We start from the raw sequence: 27529 nt of genomic DNA, 5'->3' as shown, positions 1-27529 counted from the left end.
CCTATCATCCTCTCACTTTTTCCACGTGTGGTCTTGAGTGTCGGTCCTTTGAGGTCACTGCGCATCCTTTCGGTCATACGGTGAGACGAGGCGGGCTTAAATGCTGAAAGGTCTCAGCGACCATCCTAGGCTACCACTTGTAAAGGAGCGGCAGGGGCTCTCTAGCAGTCACCCCAATTACCGGCAAAAGGATACTCGGGCCCCAACAAATCACCACATCAAGAACAGAAGACTCAACCATAGGGCAAAATGTACTGTCTTTAACATCCAACAAAAACAGGGATCACACTAGAATAGCATAGCATTTCCAGAGCTCTTGTTCACCAAACTTGTGTCACACCGTTTTAATCATTAGAGACATCACAAAAACAGGTTACATCCCCAAAACCTATCAGGGATGTAGATTGGCCAGTTTAGGGAAACTACATTTGTGTTATATATGGGTTAGTATGATTATTGGATCGCCATATCATGTGGCACCTCCTAGGACCACCTCTACCTACAACAAATACAAAGTTGCAGGAAAGTAAAGAAGCCATTGGTTACTGCCACATTATATGATTAACGTGAAAGGTAACTGAGGATTGGGTAGAAAATGTGCTCCCAGCCTTGGACAGCACCTGGCTGGTTGGACCTTTTCAAGGTGATGGGAACGTGTGTGCTCCATCATGTTGCCATCTCCAAGAACCTAAGCCCGAGAGAGTACCTTCGGTTATTAACTTTGAGAAACACTTGTATCTTTCCACCTCTGGTTCGATGGGAACAGCTTCTCTTAATCTACCTTGCGGGAATAGGCATTGTCCTGCTCTTCCAGGTCACGTGCGTAGAGACCACTAAGTGGAGCTCTTCTGCTTTTAATTAGAAGGTTTTTAGACTATATTCCTTGCAGGTGTCTGGTTGTCTTGGTGAAATTGGAAACCTTCCATCGCTGCTCGACCTTGGCTACAGTGTGCACTGTATCTGTGCTAGAAGCTCTGTCTGCCCACTTTTAGATGAATCAGGCTACCAGTCGTTGCTTGTATTCGAAGTCTGTATCCCCTTCCTCATTTACTTCAGTGTATCCATAGCTTCCATTGTTATTCACATGGCTTTCCATGTTAGGTTGCAATTAATCATGTGCAAGCTGGATACATGTATTCTTGACATCTTGCGGTTTCTGCTTTGGCAAAGGATATCTAGGTACCACTCCATCCTCATCCGTCTCCATGATACCCTAGGCATCACGGACAGGGCACTGGCGTGGATTCCCACCTTCCTTTCTAACAGACCTTTGCCAAGTGCAAATGGGTCCTTTTCTCTCCTCCACCTCACTCTCTCTATCCTATCACCATGGTTCTTTAACATTTACCTGGCCCGCCTGATCTCCACTTTCTCCCCTCATTTCCAGTGTTACACAGATGACACCCCGCTCTCTTTCAGGCTGCCTTCCCTGCGTGAGTCAAGCATTTGTTTCGGGTCTACCTGCAATAATCTAATGTATGTTTGTGTAGCTTCCCGCATGGATGCCTATGTACTTCCTGTCTACATGCACCTATGTCGTGATGTCACTGACCTCTCGAGGTAAAGTATGTCGACCTGTTCGATTGCTGATAACTCCACCTTCTCCATATCATCAGTCGGAAACAGGTTTGAATGGCTGTCTGAGAGAGTAACGTTTCTCACATCAACGATGGTGATGAAGGGCCTAGGAATGGATGCACATCTGTCATTTCTCTGTCTTCGGGCTGCAAGTCAGGTAGGGGACACAAAGGCCACACCTGGACCTTTGTCTTCACCATGATATTGTATGGTGCATTGCTGGGGCTTAAAACATTCTCCCTGGCTGTTGTCGGCTAGTACATTCAAATCTGATTAATTCATCCTGTGATATGTTGTGCTAACCGTGTTACATACCGTATGCTCTTTCACTACAGGGTAAGTCATGCACCATTTTAACATTTCTTTGGGGAATATATTGATCATGTGTCATATCCAAAGTTGGAATGCATATTAATAAATTTGAGTGCACTCTTGTAAAGGAGATCTCTGACTGTTTTAGGCATTGATTTCACAGATATGCATTCAGGTGCCCGTTCACAAAACAAAATTCTGGTTAGGCAGACTCAGCCTTTCCATTTTGTGAGGTTGAAGAATTTGAACACATATATACTTCGGTGATAACACCTACTTTGCTCCCGGAAAAAGCTCAAGCAACAAATGGCACTAGTAGTAACTAACATAGCATCTGTATGGTGCAGGTCTAGAGTTTAAGAGACAAAAAAAATGAAGAGGTGCATACGCCTCAACAAATCTGACGCTCTCAGTTATCTCCAAAGGGAGCAAAAAAAGGGTTTGTTACGTATTTGTTTCTAAAGTTACTTTTCATTTTTTCTACCTCAATAATATACTTTTGTTTGTTTCATATTTCAAGTCAACTGTTATATAACAAACTCGAGTGGAACTCTTCAAAAGTGCAGGAAATGTTTAATGCATATTCCTGTCGCATTGTTACTTGAAGTGGCAAGTGCTGAGACAGAGATCTAATACATCGTCAGTCCAGTGCAAATAAGCCAATGCATTTCGGTGTGTCTGCACCATGTTCAGGGCTATAGAGTCTACCAAAATATCTACAGTAAAGAAACACGTCATACTAATCAAAATTCATTGTCATACAAAAAAAGTGTACATACCACAGCGTGCCAATAATGTTTATATGTGATGTCATCAAGAATACAAAAAAGAAAATTGCAATCAGTAACTCTGCTGGAATTATATAAAGCTTATACATCAAGCCTAATTAAATAACCACGCTGAACAACATATGGGGTATAGAGTCATTCTTTGACCTTTCTGGAAGAAATCTTGTCCTGAAGATGGCCCAAAAGAAAGAACGAAAGACACTAGAGATAGTGTCCCAAATATAAAATGGCCGAAACATGTCCACATTCCTCTGCGATACCCATGTAAAGTGTTAGTGGGATTTTCATGCAAACAAAGTGGTTATAAATGCGGATATCTTGTGTTGCTCACACCCCTTTCACTATGTGTGCACCATGCCCAATTTCCTATCCTTTAAAAAGAGGTTTTTAATAAGGCTTTCTTATAACAATGAAATTGTTTTGCGTTTTTGGCATTTTGTGCCTTTTTTAGGTCTATACAACATGTAATGAATTTAGTTTTCTGATTAGTTTTTCTGTGTTTGGGTTCATGATGTTTTATCGACAGAATATCAAACTGTATTTGTTTAGTTTGTAATTTTCCTTCATTTAAAGCACCCGGGTAATGGAAAGAGGGGTAATCCGACTCACTTCCGATGTTTCACTTTTGATTTAGTTCCTTTGAGTCCTGATACCCCGAGACCAAAAAATTGGGAACTATACCTGGTTTGGGTAACAACTATGACAGACTCTGATCTGTCCTATCTATTTACTGCATGCATCATACACAGTACGCGTTGCCCTAGTGACTATCCCGCCCTCCAGTTGTCATGGGAGGATGAGATGCGAGGCGTACGTGCTCCAGCTGCTGCCGAAGCGCGACACCACGCTGCGTCACCATGGCAACACATGGTACCACGCCTCCCCGCAGTTTCACTGTCTGCAGAGGCCTTCACGACTTTGGCGTCAAGATCTATAGCGCGCTTACTCACAGTACAGCACGGTGTTTAGACACAAGATGAGTACTGATTTACCTAGTTGTTTTAAGGCACCACTTTCAACCTGAATGACGGACGCAAGCCAGCATTAGATAAGATATGGATTACACGTGGTATTTCATAAGAAACACACATATGACAGAGGTATGCTTTATCTCTAACAGTTCCACAGAGATATTTACATATTGATTTAATATGAGAGCGTTCTATAATTCCAGCAGAGTTACTGATTTCAATGTTCTTTTTTGTATTCTTGTTGACATCACATATAAACATTTTTGGCATGCTGTGGTATGTACACATTTTTGTATGACAATGAATTTTGATTTGTATGGCATGTTTCTTTACTGTAGATATTTTGGTAGACTGCATAGGCCTGAACATGGTGTAGACGCACCGAAATGCATTGGCTTATTTGCACTGGATTGACCATTGTATTAGATCTCTGTCTCAGCACTTGCCACTTCAAGTAACAATGTGACAGGAATGTGCATTAAACATTTCCTGCACTTTTGAAGAGTTCCACTCGAGTTTGTTATATAACAGTTGACTTGAAATATGAAAAACAAAAGTATATTATTGATGAAGAAAAAATTAAAGTGAAAAGTAACTTTAGAAACAAATACAAACCCTTTTGCTGCTCCCTTTGGAGCTAACAGAGCGTCAGATTTGTTGAGGTGTTTTCCCCGCATCATTTTTTTGTCTCTTGAATGTTTTGGTCCTTGCGTCACGGGACCAATATTTTCTTAAAGCTCCAGGCTAAAACCATAAGTAAAAACTACAAACAGCCATAAGAGCCTAATTGACTGAAAGAACATGAACTTTAAAGTGGTAGCCACCCCTTGTTCACCTTTAGCAGGTCTAGAGTTTACCAGGTCCTATAAACTGTTTATGAAGCTATGGCTAAGCTTTATTTATAGTCAATTTTCAATATTGGTATTAAAAACATGTCTTACACAGAGGTACTATGAGCAGGTTTGCACATGTCACAGACTGAAGTTACCAAGTGATTCTTCAGAAACCTCTTTCGACCTACAAACACGTCTGTAATTCGTCATTCCAGTGATTTTCTGCAACATCATCTAAATCCAACTGTGAAATGTAGATGAACTCGACAAGGTTAGAAGAAAACAAATCTAAAATGCATCACATCTGCCATCTCTGTTGTCAGTAAGGACTGAGAATGTGTTCACCAAATGTTGGTCTTGCACCAAAATACCACAAAGCAAACCAAAATGAACCACATCTGGAATGTGAAATGCCTTGAACTCAACTCGGACACATTCCCACGACTTTTGTTCCATTAGACTTCCCTATCCACTGAATCGTAGTTGTACCCAAAACAGACTGAACCCATCTTCTGCGAACAACGGTAGATAATGGATCAGTTTAAAATAACTGTACTTTGTTACAGATATTGAATGCCAACTCTTTAATAACAGTGGTCGATTCCTACAGTGAAATGACAGACTAAATTACTGTATTAACTTTAATTTCAGAAATCATTTAAACAAAATTATTCTATAAAGAAGCGTGAAAGGCTGTGTTGGTCTGTTTTGCAGGAGATCGTCTTTCACCTTTCCTGGTAGTGTAAATGCATTGAGTATATGTCTTTCTACAGTGATTGCAGGCATCACCAGAAGGGGTTCACGCAACGGTTTGTGCTACAAGAGCAGTCTACATTAACTTGCCCAGGTTGAACTGTCCCTCACCACAAGATGGCTGTGGCTAACTAGGGTGGATTGCAGTGTTAAAGGCATCTCAATGTAGGTGATGCTCCAAAAGAAAACGCTATATATATATCTATGAGGTGCAGAGCAGGAGTACTGGTGATTCATTGATAAAGATCTGGGGGAGTTAACCATTCCTTTAATATTTTCTCATCAATCTGTTCTTGTCACTTTATATTTGCAGAAGAGTGAAAGGATTCATTCCAAAATAGAGCCACAGGAATGTTAAAAGGCCCATTTTGCGTGATAATTTACCAAGGAGTCCTTCATGTTTAAATGGATGGGGGGGTTGGGGGAGGCGGGACAAAATGACAAGACACCCACCACTTGTTAAAAGCTTTTGCAAAATCCTGCACAAGAGTAGAGATATTCATCGTTCACGACTATTAATGTCAAACCCATGATGGAAAAGAATTGTTCAGAAAGACCCAAAAAAATAATATTTTGTGCAGCCATTTTTGTCCAGGATAACCCTTTAAATTAAGGACCTGAATTTGTAGATTTACTGCAGTGATATTAGCCACTGCCAACAAACAAACTACTGGGGTTTTGCACTTTTGTTCTAATAAACTAATTTTGTAATTCCTATCTGGACAGGGTATATCTTTCATTCTGTATCTAGTCACTGCGTGCCCCTAAACGCCTGACTGAGTCCATCCTAAAAGTACACCATCATCCCTTCAGATAAAGTAGGTATCGGACCTCCTACACAACCAAACCTTGTGAATACAGCACTTTCCATGTTTCCACTCGTATCCTTTATGCAGGCTGTCCACAGAAGTCTCCCTTAAACCATGGAACCCAGTGCCGACAGCCAACTGGTATAAGTCATTCTTTTCAACACTCTCCTAATTATAAATGGTCTACTGCTCAGTCACTTAGAAGACGAGCGATTCTGTGTGACACTTGGAAGTGAGTTAGTTGGTAATAATATTAGAATTGGTATTCTTATTGAGCATGATTTAGAAGGCTAGTGTAGTACTGTGTAAAATTGTGTCTTAAGCATGGGCTGAAATTATGTTTTGCCATCCTCAGTTATTTTCATAGGCTTTATCGGAGCTCGGCTGCAGACGCATTGGTCAAGGTTTGCAATGTGTGGAATTGATGTGAATTTGCATAGTCAATCCATACTGTTGCTCCGAAACACACCAATGGAGTTTAAAGGCTTGAGGTTTTTGATGTGTTGTAGTTTCATGAACAGCTGTCAGCAATCAGTTCCATCTGGAGTTTGTCTAGCTAGAACCCTAACATCATCGAGCATTACCTGCAGTCTCATATGCAGAGAGCTTATGAGGGTTAAGAATTTGGAGCAATTAGAAAAAGTGAGTACTCGTTTCTTGGATATCTATTGTTGGTTTTACCTCAGTGTACATTGAAACTGCTAGCAATTATTTATTCAACTTCTTTTTGTCAAGACCCAGTCTAGTATGGTCTGGTTTGTGGGAAGGCCAACATGGTGAATTGACCAAATCATTAATCAGGAATTTGAGATCTATGGGTAGCGGTCACAAAATAGGATGGCTGTCTCATGTAATGTCTGCACTACATAAACTATTTATGACCACCCGTTTTGATAATTCTGGAACAGTTACTAGCATACCAAAACATGTATTAAAAAGTAAACTTGTGCAACCTTCTGCTTCTAACAGAGTAGAGACAATTAGTAAAAAGTCTCAAGTTAGGGCATTTTTACTGCTCTCCCCATTTGAGGGGGCAGCAGGTCATCTCTCGTAGGTTACAGATAACCAACACGTTACTCCTCACAAAGGAAAGGTTTCACGTCTTACCTCTGAAGGCTGTGACAAATGAGTGAAGGACCATACAGAACAAGCAAATCAACCCCATCTCTGCGAGGAGCAGGAAACTGACAAACTGTTACCTATTCTGCCCTCTATACTTAGACATTAGAGACTGCCTCATAAGAGAGAGCAGACCAAGGCAACTTTAAACTTGGTTATCGTTTCTTCTGTGTTCAACATAGGTGAAGACGATTTTCGCCTCCACAGGTTATTTGAGGACGACCTGGGTAAAAAGGACTAAATTTATTAGGGGGGGAGGGGAGGAGGGATAAGCAGGGTTTTTAAGTAATGATGTAATATGCTGATAATCTACATTTTATTTTGATTTGTGTATGTGCATTGTATTACTGTATTCTGTTAATCAAGTATGTGTATGGGATTGGATTTCATCTTCGGTACAATGAAATAACATTAGCCAAGTGTTTTTACATGGCTTTGTTTTTTTACATTAGTATAGATTGATGGCATTTATATATAGCAAATTTGGTTTATGTAATTTTACAAGGTTTTATTTGTGGTTATTATTCTGAAATAAACTTGAATTGTAGGAAAAGCTTTTAGTTGTAAATACAAAGATGTGTTTTGTACAGTTGAAAGATTGCATGTCTGTGTACCCGTGCATGCGTGAAAGGGTACAGCCAATTGTTAGTCTCAGAAGAGAGCACAAGAAATGGCTGGGGTTGTTGTCTGAAGTTTACATTAAATCTCCCCTTTACCGCCATGGTGTTACACACAGATAGGCAGTGTGAAAATCTACCAGCACAGTTTTTATACATATAATGGAACAGTAACAGCCCTTCCTAGCAGCATTAGCAGATAGTTCGTGAACAGGGCCAATTCTTCACAGCAGCGCTGTATATACATTTTATGGGACTGACTTCTAAACAGTGCTCCTATATATTTAGGCACATGCACTAATTACACTGGGGCACACCCGCAAACATTTCATCGGACAAAGCACACTATTCACAACATGGCATCATACCCACATTTCTTGGCAGGACTGCGATTTGTTGTGACAGTATCTGAATTTCTCAATAGAAATGCTGTAATGACACATTAGTAACATGTGCTGACAGTTTCAGCAGCGTGCTTAAGTAATGTACAATACCAGTGTCTGATCTCAACTCCATTTTCGTGAGCTGGTGTGATGCACACTGGCAGACAATGTGAGAAGATAAATTACTGTGGTAGACTTCAAGCTATTCCACTCTCAAACTTGAACTTCCTGACTTTTCCGTCTCCCATGTCTGACTTGTGACTAACAGTGCCAAACACCTAACACATTTCAAAGTCACCTTCATCATTATAAACCTGAATTCACATGTGGTATAGTCAATTCAAAGAGTCACAGTTAGGGAGAAGTCCAGTCACATCAGGTGAGCCTTAAATGAGACTGCTAATGACCCAACCATACAGACCATTCATGGTCAATAGCATGCCATGTAAATTACCTCAGTGGCTTAATAATCCTGCTGCATAGATCAATGTTTATCCTGCTGGTTCCAATTTTATCAATAGCTCAGTTAGTTATGTCTGTAGCAGAGATGCACCTTTAACATGCAGAGCAGAAGACCGTTTTGAATTATAGCAGACTTGACTGAATCTTGCACTTATCAAAAGGACAACTAAATGTTCAATGGTTCAGAACTTACGTCTCATCAGGACTGCTATTCTTGTAATGAGATGTGCTGCATGTAAAGTATCTGCATGGTAGCAAGAACAGCATCCGAGACAAATCTTTAATCTGTAAATTGCAGCCGTGCTCCCATAAGCATGTTTGGACAAGTTTAAATGGACCCCTCAATATGCATTTTCAGATTCTTGAATATTATTGCCATGGCAAAAGCCAAACAGAATAATTTGTGCGAAACTCTAAAACAGAGTAAAATAAGACGGGGGGACGACAGAACTAAGAACGTAATGGGCATGTCAAAACAGAAGATATAGCAAAAACAGCAGGAATACAGAGCGCAAAGTCAAGCAACAACAAAAGAGTAAGGAAAGAGGTGCATAACAGCAGAGAGTGAGAAACAAATTGCAGCAATAGGGATAGAAGCAGATCAAAAGAGAAATTGAGAGACAGGACAATAAGAAGCCAGATCAACAGCAGGAAGAGATGAAAAAAAGTGAAGAGGGCAGAAACATATGCCAATAAAACAAGAGACAATACTAAACAGTAGGATATAAAGCAATAGAAAAATAATAAAGGCGTTTGTCAGAGTAAAGCCATGAGAGACAAGTATTAACAGGAGAGCAAGAGCAGAGAATATAACAGACATCAAGACAGACGAGAACAAAGTATGCAAAGACAGGAGGGATGAGGCACAAAATGTGAGACAGGTGAGAGAGCAAGAGAGAGAGTGTAGCAACAAGCAGGGGAGTACAAAAACATGACAGTGAGGCTACAAAACAGTTAGTTCTAGGAAGCAACTGGAAAAGGAGAAATTACCTTACCATAATGTTCTTTCTATGGATTCTTCTCCTGCAGATTCCTCATCTTGATAGATATCCGTCTTCCAGCTCTGCTGCTCGGAAGTTTTCTCAACAGGGGACCTAGTGGACTTCGACTCTGCCGTTGATCGTGGGTCAGTCTTGCGCAGTGGTCGATCGGTGAGCTCCTGAAGTGACATCAGGCGCCATACATATTGTAACGCTCACCTGATTCTCGCAGAGGCGCCGGTCTTGACTGGGCGACTACCGTATCTTCAAAGGTGATGTGTAGCACCCGGTTGGCTCTTTGGGCTGGACCTCTGTGCACTGTATGCCTGACGTGTAGAGTAAGATGTCTGCAGATAGAAAATATGGGGTTAATGAACTGGGGTTATTGGGGTGTCCCCATCTCTTTCCTCTTCTCCTCTCCTGTAGACCCCAAAGGTTAACGCTCTCACCTTAGGTAAGTGAATGCCGAGCTCTCCATCTGCCTCGGGGCAGGGTGCTGTAGCCAGTTTCTTCACTGGATAGGTAGCGCAGGCCTCTTGACTTCAGAGGACTGCTGTCCGTCGTTTACTGCACGAACGGTAAGTTTCGAGTCATTCAAATGTCTTTTTAAAGTCTTTAGTAATGATGTCTCTTGTTTTGCAGGGTTCCGGCGATGGCGGATGACGGGCTGAAGTGAGTTGAAGATGGAGCCCGTGTGATGAATAGAAGCGCCTGGAAGCACGTGAGTAAGCGCTTGTTGCCTGCTTCACGATGCGCTCTAACTGTCTTTTTATTTTGCAGGTACGAGTTTGGAGCGGCTGCAGGGTGCCGGAATACCCACTGGATTAGATGTGGAAAGGAGTAATGGCACGTGAGTATTAAAGTTCCCCAATGTCTTTAAACGCACCTTGTTTTGTCTTTCAGATGCGGATGCAGCGCCGAAGGCCTCCGGAGCGTGCGAAGAGTAGGTAAGCCTTTGCCTTTCCGATGCCGGAATGCTAACCTGTTCTTTCTTGTCTTTATAGGTGTTGCTGAAGACTGGATTCAGGATGGTAAGCCTTTGCCTTTCAGATGCCGGAATGCTAACCTGTTCTCTCTTGTCTTTATAGGTGTTGCTGAAGACTGATTCAGGATGGTAAGCCTTTTTCCTTAGGCCCAGGACTGGATGCAGAAGACACGATGAGCGTCCTGCTGCAGAGGGTGCAGGATAACGCAAAGCAAGATTCATCCACCGGGTGTGGTTTAAATAGCCTCCTGTAGTGCTTAGGTGTCTCCTTCCACAGCCACGCCTAAGTAAGAAAAGAGTTCCTGGTAAGAAAAGAGTTCCTGCCTTCCAGAAGAGTTCCAGTGTTCTAAATCTAGGGAGTGGCTCCAGCCCCACCCAACAGGAAAAGTAGTTCCAAACAGAAGAGGATCAGAGGCTCAACTGGCAGGCAAGTAAGCAGCATGGTCTGCTGCAGGTAAGTCCACCCAAGCATTATGAGCCCGGCGCTTCCAGCGCTGGGACTGGGCATATTTATGAGCCTGGTGCCACTGGCGCCAGGACTGGGTCCAAAAGGTCCCAATTGGGACTGGTTGGCACTCGGAACCTGGGTTATGGATCTGCTTCCAAGGGAGTTGGGAAAACCCTGACCTTTTGGAAGCAGAGATCATGACACATATACCACGTTACTACACCCCATGCTTCAGTTCCTCCAACATTTTCTCAAGCTCAAACACTGCATAGGAAAACGAAAGGAGGCTAACCAGCCTTAAAAAGCAACCATAGAATAGAAACCAACAGGTTAAAACATTCCAATAACAAAACTTTTTTTTTCTTTTTTGATTATTGTAGCTCAGATGAGCAATCCAAAGCCATTGCCAAAGCACTTCAAGAAATCAGAAGCAAAGAGCCACAACACTTTGTACAGGGACGGCTTGGAGGGGTGATGAGGGATCTGCAGGAGAAGAATACATAGAAAGAAAATTACAGTAAGGTCATTTCTCCTTCAATGGATTGCTTTTCTCCCACAGATTCCTCATCTTGATACTCCACAAGCAGTAAGCTAAAGGAGGAGGGCGGAAAGGATTACACAAGCAGTTTCTGCAGAACCGCTCGGACAAAACGTGCAGCGTCCAAAGCATAATCCTTTGTAAAAGTATGTAATGAAGATCACGTGGCAGCACAGCAAATGTCCCAAACAGGGACACCCCCCGCCCCACCCCTTTTGAAGGGCCGTGTTAGCAGAGACTCCGCTGGTGGAATGAGCCGAGATTCCCAGTGGGACGTCTTTTCCGCCGACTGGTAGCACTCAGATATGCATAAAATGATCCAGCATGAGATGGTTTGTTTAGTAATCTCAAGGCCTTTGCGGGGAAAAAGAATGGCCCAACTGGTCCATCTTCCTGAACTCCGCTGTGCCGGAAACATACAAACTTAAGGCTCTTTTTTTCCAATCAAGACGGTGGAAGCGGTCTGTCTCATTTGAGGGGCGAGGAGGAGGAGGGTAGAACACCGGCAAGTCCATAGACTGTGAAAGGTGGAATTCCGAATCAACGTTCGGAAGGAACCCTGGGTCTGACCTTAAGAGATATCTTCTCTCTGAAGAAATGCAAAAAAGGGGGGCTAGCAGGACAATGCCTGCAGCTCGCTAACCCTTTGGCCGATGTGATGGCAATCAAAAAGCCTGTCTAGAGGGACAACAACCCAAGTGAGAAAGAATACATAGGCTCAAAAGGAGCCACCATAAGAAAGGTGAGAACTAGGTTAAGCTCCCAATCCGGAACAACAAAGAGTTAGCAGATTTTGTTGAGAAGGCCCTTCAGGAATTGGGCCATGACCAGTATGGTGAAAAAAGAACTTTGACCCGGAGACCTTTTAAACACAGAAAGGGCCGCTAAATACGCCTTGACCGTTGCAACCTGAAGGCCTGCAGAGGCTAGTGACGGAAAGAACTCCATCACCGTCGTGATGGAGTAAGAGATGGGATCAACACCACGCCTCAAATCTTCCCCACGCATACAGAGATCTTGTAGACTGTCTGCATGCACCCATTAACACCTCAAAAACTTCTTCAGAGATGTCCCAGTTATACCTCATCCACTCAAGAGCTACTCACGTAGGTTGAGGGAATTCGGGGTCGGGTGCACTATTCGACCCTTCAACTGGGTAAGGCGATCCAGCCATCGAGGTAAACAGTGAGGTGGACAGATGGACTGATCCAAGAGGTCGGAGTACCACGTGGTCCTCGCCCAATTCGGGGCAATCAAGATCATGGTTACTCGAAACCTCTTCATCCTCTTGAGAATCCACAGAATGACTGGGATCGGAGGGAATGCGTAAAGAGGGAATGTCCAAACTACCAGAAACACGTCCCCCAGTGCACCGTCCGCTGGTAATTCCCTCAAGCAAAACTGTTTGCAGTTCCTGTTGGCTTCCGTGGCAAACAGATCCACTGCTGGGGTACCCCAGAGAGCGAAGACCTCTTCCAGGACTTCCTGGTACACTTCCCCACTCATGTGAGACCGTGCTCTGCCCACTCAGAGCATCCGCCAAACTGTTCTCTGGCCCCAGCAGATGAACTGCAGAGACCGAGATTTGATTCTCTAGCAACCAGAACCACAGTTGCTTTCTGTGCAGCGAGAACGGAACTAGACTCCATCTTGCTTGTTCAGTTAGTGCATGGCCACTGTGTCATCCGTCAGAATCAGGACATGCTTCCCCTTGAGTAATGGGGCAAAAGACCTTCAGGGCTAGACTGATGGCTCGCAACTCCAGCCTGTTGATATGCCACCTGGCTTCCGACGCAGTCCAGAGGGCGCTCACTCGCAAATCCTCACAGTGAGGGCCACAACCCTTCAAGGACGCATTCGTGACCACTCAGGTCTGAGGTCAAGGAGGCCAGAAGGGTTCCCCCACCATAGGATTCCTGCGCGTGTCCCACCAGCCGAGCACGCAAACTACCTGGCTGAACAGAGGATCAGAGAGAGCGCCCAGATACTGACATTGGTCTTGTAGAAGCCACTGAAGGGATCTCATGTGAAGTCTGGCTGCTGGTACCAGGGAAATGCAGGCGGCCAGAAGGCAGAGAGAGGAAGCCGCTTGTAAGGTGACGTGTTTCCGGAACAACTGGACCATCTGTTGTATGTCGGATCTCTCCTCGGGAGGCAAGGCCTTCCCCGCCCGAGTGTCTAGGACTGCCCGATGAACTGGAGCCTTTGGACCGCTATCATGTGGGACTTCAAGTTCAGGGAGAAGCCCAGCCTGTGCAGTAGCAGACAGGTGTCTTCCAGGTGAGTAAAAACCTGTCCCGCCGAATTCCCCTGAATCAACCAGTCGCTAGGGTACGGGAATACGTGGACTCCGGTTCTCCTTGAACTGAAAATGCTTGTCCCCCAGGAGGAACCACAGAAATTCCCTTTGCTTCTCATGTATGGGCACATGGAAATAGGCATCCGGCAGGTCTATGGACAGCAGCCGGTCCAGAAGCTCGAGAGCGTGGAGAATTACTCTCAACATCACCATCCTGAATTGGTCTTTCCTCAGGAACTTGTTTAGAGCCCTTAGGTCCAGAATGAGACGGAGACAATCTTTTTTGTGTACCAGGAAATACAGGAGAATACCAGACCGACCCTTTCTGATCAGGAGGCACCTCTTCCACGGCATCCGTTAACAACAGGGCTCAGTTCTTCCTGGAGCTCCTGTCCCAGTTGGATCGTTGAAGATGGGTATCTGTCCAGAGGTTTTCTTAAAAAGGGGAGACAATAACCCCACCAAATTAACTGCAGGGCCCAGGCATCAGAGGTTATCTCCTGCCACTGGGACCAATGCCCTGCAAAACGTCCACCAACCAGTACGTCAAGGGAGGGGAAAATCAAAGCGGCTTCGAAGGTGCAGTCACCTCAGACGCAGCTGCTGTCCCTTAGAAGCTCCCCTGTCCCTTCAGGGACGCATGAAACACCTCTGTGCTTGTGGGGGCTGCACTTTCCAGCCATAGGGCACATAGCACCTATAGCCTCTGCAGGCAAAGCTGAAAGCAGGTTTAGCCGGCTGCACAGCCAGACTTAGAAGTTTTAGACTCCTTGAATTTCTCCAGAGTCATCTGCCTTCTGTCCGAAAAGCATCTCCCCCTCAAAAGGCATGTCTAGAAGGTGGTTTTGTACATCGGGGGAGAAATAGGCCTGCCTTCTCATAACTACTGCCGACCCCATGGCGCGGCCAACACAGTTTACAATATTCAGGCTCTTTTGCAAGGACTGCTTGGCAGTTTCCATCCCATCTTCCACCAGCTGTATAAATCCGTCCCACATATGACCTTTCCGGGACTTATGCTGCATGCTCGACAGCCTTCCACAAACCGTAGGAGAACTACGTTTGTGGCCTTGGGAGTCATGCTGCCTGAGGTAAAAACCTTTTTGGCCATAGCGTCCATCCTTTTGCCTTCCCTGTCTGTAGGGAGATTGGAAGTTGATGCTGCAGGCCTGGAGGATACAGTGGCAGCCTGAAATACCAGCCTTTCCGGGGAAGGGTGTGTTGAGAGAGGAAGGGTCCCCTCTCGGCAGTCTGTGCTTCCCGGTGACATAGGTACTCGTGGCAGGGCGGGGGTGGGTCAAAGTGCATGGATTTCGCTAGATGGAAGGCAAAGGGTCAGCTATGGCCTGATTGAAGAGCATGCTGTGATCAATAGCCAGCCCCTTATCCAGGATATGTGCAAGGTCATACCCTTGATGGCGAGTGGCGGACGACTTGGGGCCAAGGGTGTCAACCACTTTCTCCACTAATGTCCTAAACTTGACATGAGAGTGAGTGTAGAGCTGTTTTTGTTACATCTCAAGGTCTGGAGATGTGCCCAACCCACTGGCCTCTTGAAGGCCCTAAGCAAGTGCCACCAAATTGTCTCGGTCCTCGAAATAGTCAACACCGCCTGATCCCACAAAAATGAAAAATGGGGTCGACCTCTTCGTACTCCTCGGTCTGATCAAACACCGAAAATCGACCGCATCGAGTGAAAAAAGCCTGTCCGCGATAGCAGTTGAAAGGTGTCGACATTGAGGACTTATCCTTCGGCACCGTAGGTCTGGATGCCGAGGTAGAGGGCTTAGTCGCTTGTAGCAGAGCCTTAGAGGCTGATGGATTGGGTACTGGCGCCAATGGCTCAGACGGGCAATGGGCGCCGTAATAGAGGCTTCTAGAGGACGATTTTCACTCCTCTTGAGGCCTGGAGCACAAAAGCTCAGTCGGTAGCCACTTCCTGGCAAGCAGGGGGGGGGTCGGGGGTACAGAGCGCTGCTTTAGCTGCAGAGGCCTGCTGGTTGGGGTGGGAGCCGACAGCCGCCTGTTAAAAGAATCCTGCCATTTGCGGGTGTTCGGTCCCTCAGAGGGCTTCCCTCACTCTGAGGAAGAATCAGATTGCCGCTGATGGTGGCGTTGCGGCTTCTTCTGTGAGGAAGATGAGGAATGGCTTCTGGAGTGTGACCTCTTTTTCGTTTTCTTGCAGTGACGAGTGCACTCCTCAGCCTCAGACGACCGGACAAGGGACCGCGCCAGAGACTTCAGCGACAGTCGGACCTAGGGCCAGTTTACCGGCTCTGTCTCGCAGGGACTTGGGTTGCATCTTGACGCATGACGCACAGTCTGCTGTGTTGCGAGTGGAACCCAAACACCATAAACAGACGTCATGTGGGTCCGTCACCAACATTTTGGCCTTGCAATTGGAGCACCGCTTGAAACCTGAGATCCGTGGCAAAGACATATCGAGGTGAATCGGAAAAAACGTAGTGAAACCATTGAGTAAAACAGAAGCATGTTCCTGATGCAGCATGTGAGCGCATGTACAAAGGAACTGAAGCATGGAGCGTAGTGACGTGGTATATGAATGGCACCTGACAACACTTCCGAAGCAGACGATCGACCATCGCTCAAGACGGATCCTCAACCGTGTCGAGGTACACTACACCCCCTTTTGAGAAGATTTCAGAGCAGCAGAGCTGGAAGATGGATATCTATCAAGATGAGAAATCTGTGGGAGATAAACAAAATACCCAACATTAGTAGCTGTTATCTGCTTCTGTGTCTGTAGTCTGTGTAAACAGATACCGTTTATAGGTATCATGAAGATGTAGGCGTGTGCTAGACAGCTACAAGTTATTCTGCATTAGAATGCTTTTAACAAGTGTAATAAATTATTTGAAATCGGGGAACTTTGATAAACAACACTTTTGTTTCTGTTTTCAAATATATTCAACTTGATGCATGCACTGCATGGAAGCTGTATGCTTTTTTTCAATCCCTTGCAAAGGAGAACATGTTTGTATACTCTTGTGAATCTGGATTTACTCCCCAACTAGAAAAAGGAGCAAAATTCTCCCACCTCCGAATTCTCCCTGGAGTTTGTGTGCATTCTACAATATTCTAAATAAATATTGTATATAATTAAGCAATACTTTGGTAGATATGCCACTTTTAAGAAAAATGGAGTTACAAATTAACAAGGGCCAATATGTGGTGCAATAATTCTTTAAGAAGAATGCTTACATTTAAAAAGGTTTGAATTAATTACTATTATTCTTAATGTTAAGATGCAAGTACTCTATACACATGTATTTTGTACCTGTCAAAGAATCAGAACTTCTGGGTTCGTATCAGCCATGGTATGGCAGACTGTTTCTTCTAAGTTACTCCACGGACTGGTTTTGTTAGGAAAAGACAGAACACAGCACATCTTTTGGAGCCGTATCAAAAAAAGCTGCCACAAATCCAAATGGTGTGCGCAATCAGGATTCATCTGCAGCAAAAGGCCATTTGATCCACATTGTAACCCCGCTTCCGCTGTCCCATTCAGCTACCTTCTCTCTCTTGTGAAGTGCAATAGTATAGACCAAAAATTGATTTTCATTAGCCAGAATAAGTGTCAGGTTCATTCTTTTAAAACACTCTGCAAAATATATAAGCAACATTAGAGACATAATGAAATAAACTAACCACGATAGCCAAGCAAAATAACTGAAGGCGACATTGAAAGCTATGCGTGTTAGTTTCTATGAAGTCAAAGGTACTCCTGCATGTAGCTAAGCAGGCCATGGGGAACATCTAATGCTTCACCCACCTACATCCACAGACAAACAAATTACTTACCTCCTTTTATTGTGCTTTACTGACGGATGTTCCAACCAGATATTTCTCATCTTAGATATTTATATCCTAGGGCAGCTGATCTTTGGAAACCTTTCTACCACCAGGAGGCGCATTCCGACTCCACACTGGCTCCCCCCAAACCTTTGGGGGGGGGGGTGCATTGACTGAAGAGCGGATGCCTTTGCTCCTAGCACTCTGATGCTGAGGGAACCTGGAACCAAAGGTGTACCAGCTATCCACCAAGATGGGCAGGTTGGAAAGCCAATGAGGAATGAGTGGGAGGAACAGCCAACAGAAAGTACATTACAAGGTGTTAAGTAATTTGTTCTTCTAATGGATTTCTTCTTCCCACAGGTTCCTCATCTAAGATAGACTCCCATAGCAGTGCACGGGTCTGGAGGAGGAAGGAGAGCAAGTTCAGATCACAAACCAGAAAAACCTGGAGCCGAAGAAGGTGCCCTACATTGAAAGGGAATCAAAGCAACAATGTTGGGCAAAGGTGTGCAGAAAGCCCATGTAGGTGTTTGCCAAATGTCCAAGACAGGCCCTCCTCTCTGCAGGGTAGAGGAGGAAGCCAGACCTTGGGTAAAATGAATCCTTTGACCACCAGGGACATCTTTCATTTCCCAGTCAGATCAGAGTATTCCAAGATGCAGAGAATGATCCACCTTTACAGCTCTGTTTGATCACAGTTCTGCGAGCATAGACCCAGCGGGTCATCTTTCCCAACATCCCTCATCCGAGCAACGTAGTAGCTGAGAGCCCGCACCGGGATCCAGCTGATGGAATCGCTCTGCTGCCTTAGAAAGATGTGGTGGAGGAAAAACACTGGAAGATGGATCTTTTGAGAGAGATGAAAATCGTACCACCTTCAGAAGGAAGAAGTGTCATTCTCCATCTTCGCTTTTGAGAAAGCACAATAGAAAAGTTTAACAGACAACACCTGTAGGGAACTCATCCTCCACGCAGAAGCGATAGCAATCAGGAAAATCACCTTAAAGGTGACCAATCTAAGAGTATATGAATGCATGGGCTCGAAACAGAGTACCCATAAGGAATGTCAACAAAGTAAAATCCCACACTGGAACTACAAACTGGGGTGGATGAAAAACTGCTCATCAGTGGGAGTTGTGAAGACATGGCCTTGCTCAGGGGTCCTTTTAAAGACCGAGATAGCAGCCAGGTACCCCTTCACAGTGCTGATCTTTAGGCCGGTTCTGGTCCAAAGACAACAGAAATTCCAACAGAGGAAATGGCACAGGATAAAGGGTCCAGATACCTCTCCAGGCACAAAGCTGAGAATGTACACCATATGCACAGAGTCTTGGTGGCGGGTTTCTGTAAATTCAAGGCATCGCCCAACAAGACCCACTCCCTGAATCTCAGCAGCCAAGCACAAAAGTTTCAAGCTGCCAATCGTTGGGTGGAAGACTCCCCAGTTTGGAGCTTCTAAGATCAACCTGGACCTGAACAGGTGCAGTCTCTGAAAACCAGCAGGATGACTGGGACCAGCAGAAAATGGATCGAGTTCCATCCCCTTCCTAGTTCCGAATGCAGTACCAGGTCGATCACGCCCTTTGCCAGAAGTTCACGGGAACTAGAGGAAAAGTAGAGTTGAGAGGAGGATGGTCCGGAGGGCATAGAATGAACAGGAAACAGTAATCCTGTTGAATGACCTGCAAGGCCCAGGCATCAGATAAGGTGTGGAACCATTCAGAGCCGAACTGGGAAATTCTCCCTTCCACATGCGACTTGTGGAAGAAGATCTCACAGGGGCTTCACACCTGGGGTGCCTCTCTGCCTCTACCCGTGGGGAAACTCATTTTGTTGCCTACCTAAAGCAGCCGATCCTCTTCCACAAGGTGCATAGGAAGGACAGGGCTGAAATTCCTGACCTCTGCTGGCTGGTGCTGAAGGGTGTTGTACAGCCAGGCCCAGTGACTTAGCTAGCACCATTAAACATTACAATCTCTGCAAGGAGTCATCAAGCCTTTGCACCAAAGAGATTAGGCCCATCAAATGGTAAATCCAGGTGTTTCACTTGCACATGCTGTGCAAACCCCAGAGGTTCTCATCCAAGATGGCCTACTGACCAGTGTGCTAGCAGTCATAGCGTGCCGTACACAGCCAGCTGAATCCAGCTAGGATTGAAGAATTTGGTCAGAAGCCTCTCTGCCATCATGGAGAAGGGCTTTAAACCCTTTTCTCACCTCACACTCAAGTTTCTGCCCAGCTGCTTCACTCACCGCTGACCAGAGGCCAAAAGAAAACCTGGCCAGGGCACAGGAGGCATTTACTGGCCTTAGTGCGAGACTGCCTGATGCGAAAACCTTCGCCTGAAAGGGCCCAATCTCTTGCTTTTTCTGTCTGAAGGCAGAGAATGGAAAGTTGACGTCCACAGGATGGCTGCTGCAGCCTGCACCACCAAGCTTTCAGGGGAGGCATGGGTGGACAGGAAGTCTAGATCTCCAATTTCCTGTCTACTGCTGGGAAAGAAGCAGGCCTTGAGCACTGGTTCTTCCACTGCTTCTGTGAAAGGCAGTATAAGCTCTACCCCTTTGAGCCCTTCTTCCAAGTTATCAGTGAGGTCGTATCAAGCTTTTGGCCTGGATGGAGTTGACAATACCATGGTGTCAACTACTTTGGCCATCAAACATTGGAAAGCGGCCTGGGGCCTTCCCGGATTTGGTGCTGGCAGAAAGTCCAGCTCTGGGGGAAGTGTCAAAGCCACTGGCTCCTAGAAGACCTAAAGCCAGTTCCAACAGCGCCGCTCCTTCACCATACAACTCCTCTGGGAAGTCTCCATGTCAGAGGCCTGCTGCCCAAAGGTGATGGGGTCCCATTCAAGAATTGACCCATCTTTGACATAAAAGGCTCCATGGGAAGTGGGCCATACTCGAGAGGGGCTCTGCTGAGGCAGATGTCGAAGCGGGGGTGAGCCCAAGGGAGCTGGTGCCAAGCCCTTAAGCGTGCAGTCATGGTCCTTCATGGGGTCCTGTCTGCTTGTTCAAGCAGTGGTCCCGGAATGTGCCCTAGGCACGGTAGAGGCCGCAAGGACCTTGATGAAGATGTCAAGCATCTGCAGTCTAAAGGTTTCCTGTTCCTCCGGGGTGGAGGATTGGGTGAGAAACATGCAACTCTTCTTTGAAGAGAGCAAGAAGAGTGGTATGAAAGGAACTGCTCTCCGAGCGGGACCTCTTGCAGTGATGCTTCTCCTTTTCTTTGCAGCTGAGACACTGGACTTCAGACGATGCTCTGCACCCTGTGATCTCTTGTCACCAACGTTTACTTGTGGAAATATGTGAGTAGTAGGAGGGCATTAGAGTGCATAGATTGACATGAGCCGTATTCCTGGGTGTCGTGTTTTTCCCCTAGACAGTATAAACAAATCCTATTGGAGGGAGGATGGGGGTTGGACACAGACATTTGTCTACCGCAATTCTTGCAAGGTTTGAACCCCGAGGCATGTGCGAGTTTGGGCATAGTCATTGCAAAAACAAAGTGGCATGTTCGACGTGGGGCACAATGGCGCATCAGGTGGCACAGACAGAGCTGAACTGCGCCCTCCTGGTGGTTGAAATGTTTCTGAAGAATAGCTGCACTGGGATACGAATATCAGATGAGGAATCTGGCAGAGGAAAAAATACATTGGTGAGAAGACAATATCTTGCTCCAGTACCACTATGCTTTCTCCCCAAACAGCCTTCACAGAAGACATTTTACAAAAAAATTACTTTCCAGCACTGAAAAATCATAACTTTATAAACTATTCTGTATAAGGTATTATATACACGCATGTATATATATTTATATTTAAAGCGCAATTGATACAGACCTTGAGAATTGGGTGAGCGCCTTATATGTAAAAATTCAAAATACAGTTGTCACTATTAACCATTTTGAGTGTAAATGTACAAATCTTTACTGCTAAGCAGGAACAGGAAACACACAAAGCAGAATAACAACCAAATACCTCATTGGTTTAGTGTCTCCTTGCAAGTAAAGAAGAAAACCTGGGAGGGGGGGGGGGTTAGAATCTTGCTGCAGAGGGAAGAGGCAACCGCTGGGAAGCCAATGAGAAACAAACCACCGATGGCACCAGCTAAGGATCACCTTTCTTTTCCCCACCTTAGAACAGATCTAAATCTGTTGGCAACTAGGACGTTGTGCGGCCCCCCTCCTCCTATGTTCCCAAAGTCCTTCATTAAAACATGAATTTAACTCCCTATGAGCCTCAACCAGTGGTCACCACTCAGGTCTACATAGTCAAGTCCAATGTTTGTCCGCATTGCCAAGGGTTTTCAGTGCTCTGGACCTCAGCACGCTCTTCTGTACTGGGGAGGATCCACTTGGTCTACTGTTGAAGACATGGGGGTGAAACCCCTCTTCCACTTTAAGCAGTTACACTGCAGCGGAACAATAAATCTATAACAGCAAGACCCAGTACATGGTGTTAAACAGTAAAACCTTACAAACATGTGAGTCCATCCTCTTGGCCGCTTGTGCTGAACCGCGGCACAAAGTGCAAATAAGAATTTAAAAAAGCAAATTTCAAAACACCTCATAAAACACACATAAATAAGAGGCCTGTGCCTGGCAGAATCAGGCAGCATGAGTCGAATGGCGATTGAGTTACAGTTCGTTGCAGAGCATAAATAAGAGTTCAGATATCCCTTTTCGACGAGATCCTTCTTTCTTTTAGTCCCTCTGCTAGACTTGGCTCCAGCCTACGACACTGCTGGGTCTTTGGCTTGTGGCTGATCAACAGCAGACAACATGGCTATGGTGGGGTCGTCTGAATACTCCTCTCCATCTGCAAAATATGACCCTTCTTCCAGTTCGAAGAAGATGGGCAGGTCCCCACTGCCCACATCTACGGTGCTGGAGTCCACAAGAAACAGAGGCTGAGCTGTGTAATGTACGAGCTGTTTCCCTGCAGAAATAAAAACATGCATGCATTATAAAGCAATCACAAGTAAACAAAGGAACTTTATAGAGAACGTCCATGAAACAGGACAAATAAACACGGTCTCTAATTTTACATACTGGAAAAATATACCCAACCAACCAAATGCCATCTATACCTCCATCACAACCAAAATCACCACCACCACTTTCATTTTACTGCCCTTGGCTTGATATCTGAAGCCAATACCTGGAACCACATATCACCAGAGCATAGTGCAGACCCTCTGTAGGCTGGTATTGTATTTGCTCTAAAGACAAAAGTTGTGACTTCTATTCTATTTTGCTTTTCTTTTTATATTAGAATTTAGAAACACACGAACATGACCCATTTAATTGCCCTTTTATCTTTGGGATTTGCAGCCAGCAGAAAAGCTAAAGTATTGCTATGTATGGATGTTTTATGTTTTTCTAACAGCTAGTAGACTCTGGTCCAGTAAAGAAGACTTCCAGATCACAGCATCCCTTCATACATTCCTGTGTGGAATCATGCAGGGATTTAGGTGTTAAACGGGCACGCCATTTCCTTCTGCAGAAAGCATTGGAAGTGCACAGCATTTCCCCCACCTGCCTTCACCTAGGCAAGTCTCCCATGCACCACAAGCTTGCATTCCTGGTCTGCACCTGCAGGATGACCTCTGCCCTGCCGGGGATGTGAGTGGGTAACACAGAGACACAATGAAATCCGGCCTTATTAGTGTGCTAACAAAGCATTCTGGAACCTGGGCATAGTGTGATAACTAGAAATACTGTCATTTGGCATGGCTGTGATCACTGGGTAATATCAAATTTGCATTTACTGTGGCAGCTGAGCTTTAAACAATCTTTTTCAAGCTATGCTAACTGAGCGAAGCCGAATTTGGCATCGCCACTGTACTGCAACTATGCATAATAAAAGCTGGTCTTACTGTGCATAAACATGCACTTCACAAATACTCATGTTGCATCATGTTACTTACAATCTGGCACTGCTGTACTAATGGGCATAATGGAATGTGGCACTGGAGTGCCATTATGGGTGTAACTGAATCCGGCACGTCTGTGCTAAAATAGTGGGCATAATGGAATTTGGCCATACTATAATAACAAATCATAAAGGAACCTAGAAGTGCTTTGCTAACAAAGCATATCCAGGACTATCTTGTAAGAAGCTGTAACTGAACAGCAATGATTCACGTATACAGGGATTTTATGAAAAACATGGAAATTAACAGTTACACCATGGCGACTACTGTACCTCGACTATAGTCCCTTTTCCTCCATACTGATGAGCTGTCCAATGGGGGTGGGACTAGAGCTTTTTGCACTGCAAAAATGTACTTTGCCTTTAGATTTGTCACACGCAAGGGTGTGCCCGCCCACCCAAACCCCCTCACCCTCCACCCCCATCAGCCTCACACGTTGGTTCTCGTAGACTCCTTCGCTACTACTATTGTAATTATTTATAGAGCACTTATACACAGGTAAAGTGCTTCAAAGCGCTTCAAGACGGGGAAGCAACAGGGGAATACAGAGTCATTCTTAGGACTTGAAGTTTCCGAATGATCTTGCAAAAATGACTAGCAACTTGGCCTGACGGCCTTATTACAAGTGCAGGTAAAAGACAAAAAGGAAGGATCGAAGGGGGAGGAGAGGGAGAAACATACAATCCTTAGCTGCCGTACCCAAAAAAATGACGTTTCTAAATAGTGCAAGTGTGTGACAGATGGTTAGGCGATAGGGGGAGGAGGGGAGAAGGAGAGGGACATAGAGAAACGAAATATTACCGTATTAAGCCTGGCGAACCAGGCCAAGTACATTCTAGGTAATGCAAGTGCCAGACATGGAGTGAAAGGAAGGGGGTGCGAGGGAGGGGGGTATCGGGGAAGAACAAGTGTGCCCAGTCCAAGGCCCTGGGTTAAGTGCCGGGAGGTTACCATTCTCAAGGAATGAGTAAAAGAAGTGCAGAAGTGGTGAGTGGAGTGCAGAGGCCTGGGAACAAGTGCGAGGACTGGCAGGGGAGCCTGAGACCTGTGTGGCTCTGGAGGTGCAGCATGGGATCAGTCATCAAACGGAACTTAGTTATGGAGGAGAGAGGGAGGGGGGCAGTAGGCAAGAATAGAGAGGGGGTTAACAAGACAGAGGGAGAGAGAAGAGGGAGGTCTTGAGGAGTTTCCGGAACATAAATTGATCAGGCTCAAGATAGAGAGAGGGAGGGAGGCTGTTCCAGAGGGAAGCACCTGCAGAGGATAGATCTACCCCCAAAACTCTGTTTTGAGAATCGGCTCACCCGAAGAGAGTTAGTTTCGAAAAACAAACTAATACTCTGCAGCTTCCACTAGATGTCGGCCTATGCACAGCATGTGATCTGAGCAGATGCCACAAGCTATAGCGCTATATATATATATGGGATACATTACTCACCGTAATCGTATTTCTGATGCTTGTATCTGCTTAGATTCACATGCTGTGCATAGGTCGACATCTAGTGGAAGCTGCGGAGTATTACAGTTTGTTTTTCGAAACTCGAAAATGGGCGTCGACACAGGCGTGCCAGTAATACTATCCCTAGTGTGACGTCCACTGTACCCAAGATCCCTCACGCGTCTGGGATCCTCAGATTGTATTTTTTCTGACATGAGGAAGCATGAGGAGTAGCGTGAGTACAGATAATCCAAGCAGATAGACAGAAAGGTAAGACTACAAGTAATCATGCGCCTTCTCTCGGAGGGGAGGAAGGGTGGGTCGCATGTGAATCTAAGCAGATACAAGCATCAGAAATACGATTACGGTGAGTAATGTATCCCTTCTGAGGCTTGTGGAATCTGCTTAGATCACATGCTGTGCATAGATTAGCGAGCAGTACCCGAAGAAGGAGGTGGGATGTGAGAAGGGTCATGAGCAAACAGGTGTCTTAGAACCGCTTGTCCCACTTGTGTATCTGTCTTGGAATGAGTGTCAATGCAGTAACGCTGAGTAAAAGTGTGAATAGAGCTCCAAGTAGCTGCTTTGCAAATGGTGTCGAGGGGAACATTTGCAATGAAAGCCAGAGTGGCACCAATGCCTCTAGTAGAATGGGCCCTTGGCGTAAAAGGCAGAGTTTTTCCAGAAAGAGAGTAACACAGCTGTATACAGTTGATAATCCACTTCAAGATCACGCCTTTAGAGACGCGATCCCCCTCTCTGCCTGTAGCTACGGAGACAAACAGTTGATCTGTTTTTCTTAGCGGTCTGGTTTTATTTACATAGTAGAGGACCGCCCTACGCACATCAAAGGTGTGTAGTTTCACCTCAGCCGAGCTTTGCGGGTTCTGGAAGAAAGCCGGAAGCTCGATGGACTGGTTTACATGGAACTTAGATATAAATTTCGGTGAGAACCTAGGGTGTGTGCGTAAAACCAGTTTGTCTTTGTGGATAATAAAGAAAGGATCCTGCACTGACAGAGCCTGAATTTCACTGACCCTTCTTATAGAGGTAATGGCTACTAAGAAGGCCGTTTTATAAGTCAGGTGTTTGAGACTACTTTTATGCATGGGTTCGAAAGGGGGGCCCATGAGCTTAGCTAGCACCACATTGAGGTCCCATCCTGGCGGTGGGTTCGAAATAGGAGGGTGAAGTCTCTTTACTCCTTCCATGAAGACTTTAACTACTGGTACTTTCCACCACGATACTTTTTTATGGGATGTGGTGTAAGCCGAGAGGGCTGCCAGGTGTACTTTCAGAGAGTTAAAAACCAAACCTGCGTCCAGCAGGTGGAGCATGTATGTTACAACGTTGGAAGGAGTGCAATCAACTGGGTTGATTTGTTTATTCTGGCACCAAATAACAAATCTTTTCCACTTGTCAAAGTAACAGTGCCTTGTGTTTGGTTTCCTGGATTCTTTTAGGATGTCCATACACCTCTGTGGTAAGTTGAGATGCCCAAACTCTATGACCTCAGGAGCCATGCTGCCAGGTTCATTGAGTTGGGTTCCTGGTGCACTGTTTGACCTTGTTGCTGGGACAGTAGGTTGTACCAGGCTGGGAGTTTGATGGGCTCGCACAGCGCCATCCTGCGTAGGTGTGGAAACCATGGTTGTCTCGCCCACATGGGAGCAACTAGGATGAGCGTCATCGATTCCTTGTACATCTTGTACACCACCTTCCTGATGAGAGGAGTTGGTGGAAAAGCGTACGCAAACATCCCTGACCAGTTCATCCACAGGGCGTTCCCTTGGGAGTCTGGCTGGGGGAACCTGGATGCAAATCCTGGGCATTGTTTGTTTTCGCTTGTGGCGAATAGGTCTATAGTGGGGAAACCCCACTGAGAGAAGAGATCTTCTACGATCTCTCTGTGAAGGACCCATTCGTGTTCTTCTGGGAGGGAGTCTCTGCTTAGGGCATCCGCTAGGGAATTGAGCTCCCCTGGAACATGTTGTGCTGATAGGAAGATGTTCCGTCTGAGTGCCCATATCCAGATTTTCTGGGCAAGCTTGGACAGATTTGGCGAACGAGTCCCTCCTTGTTTGTTCAGATAGAACATGGCTGTCGTGCTGTCCGTCCGGATCTGCACCGACAAGTTTAGTAGATGGGGCTCGAACGCCCGAAGCGCTCGGAATAATGCCAGAAGCTCTAGCAGGTTGATGCGGTTCTTGGCTACTGAGTGAGACCGGAGACCCTGAGCTGTGTGGTGGAGATGGTGAGCTCCCCACCCAGTCAGGCATGCATCTGTAGTTACCACTGCCTGTACTTCGGGATCGTAAAAGGGTTTTCCCCTTGCGAGATTCTCTTTTGTCCACCAGTGTAAGCTCTGTACGAGTGTTGGCGAAACGACCACTAGATCGTCCCACTGACCACTTGCCTGAGACCACTGTTTCGCCAACCATTCCTGCATGGGACGCATGCGCAG

At 45.5% G+C, this 27529-nt stretch overlaps 1 protein-coding gene across 3 annotated transcripts in view; it reads right to left on the bottom strand.

Moving 5' to 3' along the window:
- Positions 1–21438: 21438 nt before the first annotated feature.
- Positions 21439–27529, bottom strand: part of HSF1 (heat shock transcription factor 1) — a 1218386-nt gene continuing 1212295 nt past the window's right edge. For all 3 annotated transcript variants that reach the window (XM_069621903.1, XM_069621901.1, XM_069621902.1), the window contains one exon: positions 21439–22630. In XM_069621903.1, the coding sequence (XP_069478004.1) occupies positions 22425–22630 (206 nt within the window). In that variant the 3' untranslated portion in view covers positions 21439–22424. The remainder of the gene's footprint in view (positions 22631–27529) is intronic.

The sequence above is a fragment of the Ambystoma mexicanum genome, chromosome 5q (assembly GCF_040938575.1).
Source record: "Ambystoma mexicanum isolate Mex_15411 chromosome 5q, UKY_AmexF1_1, whole genome shotgun sequence".
In the NCBI taxonomy this organism is placed as follows: domain Eukaryota; kingdom Metazoa; phylum Chordata; class Amphibia; order Caudata; family Ambystomatidae; genus Ambystoma; species Ambystoma mexicanum.
Note: the sequence above shows the minus strand (reverse complement) of the source record. Positions and strands in the feature narration are given on the sequence as shown.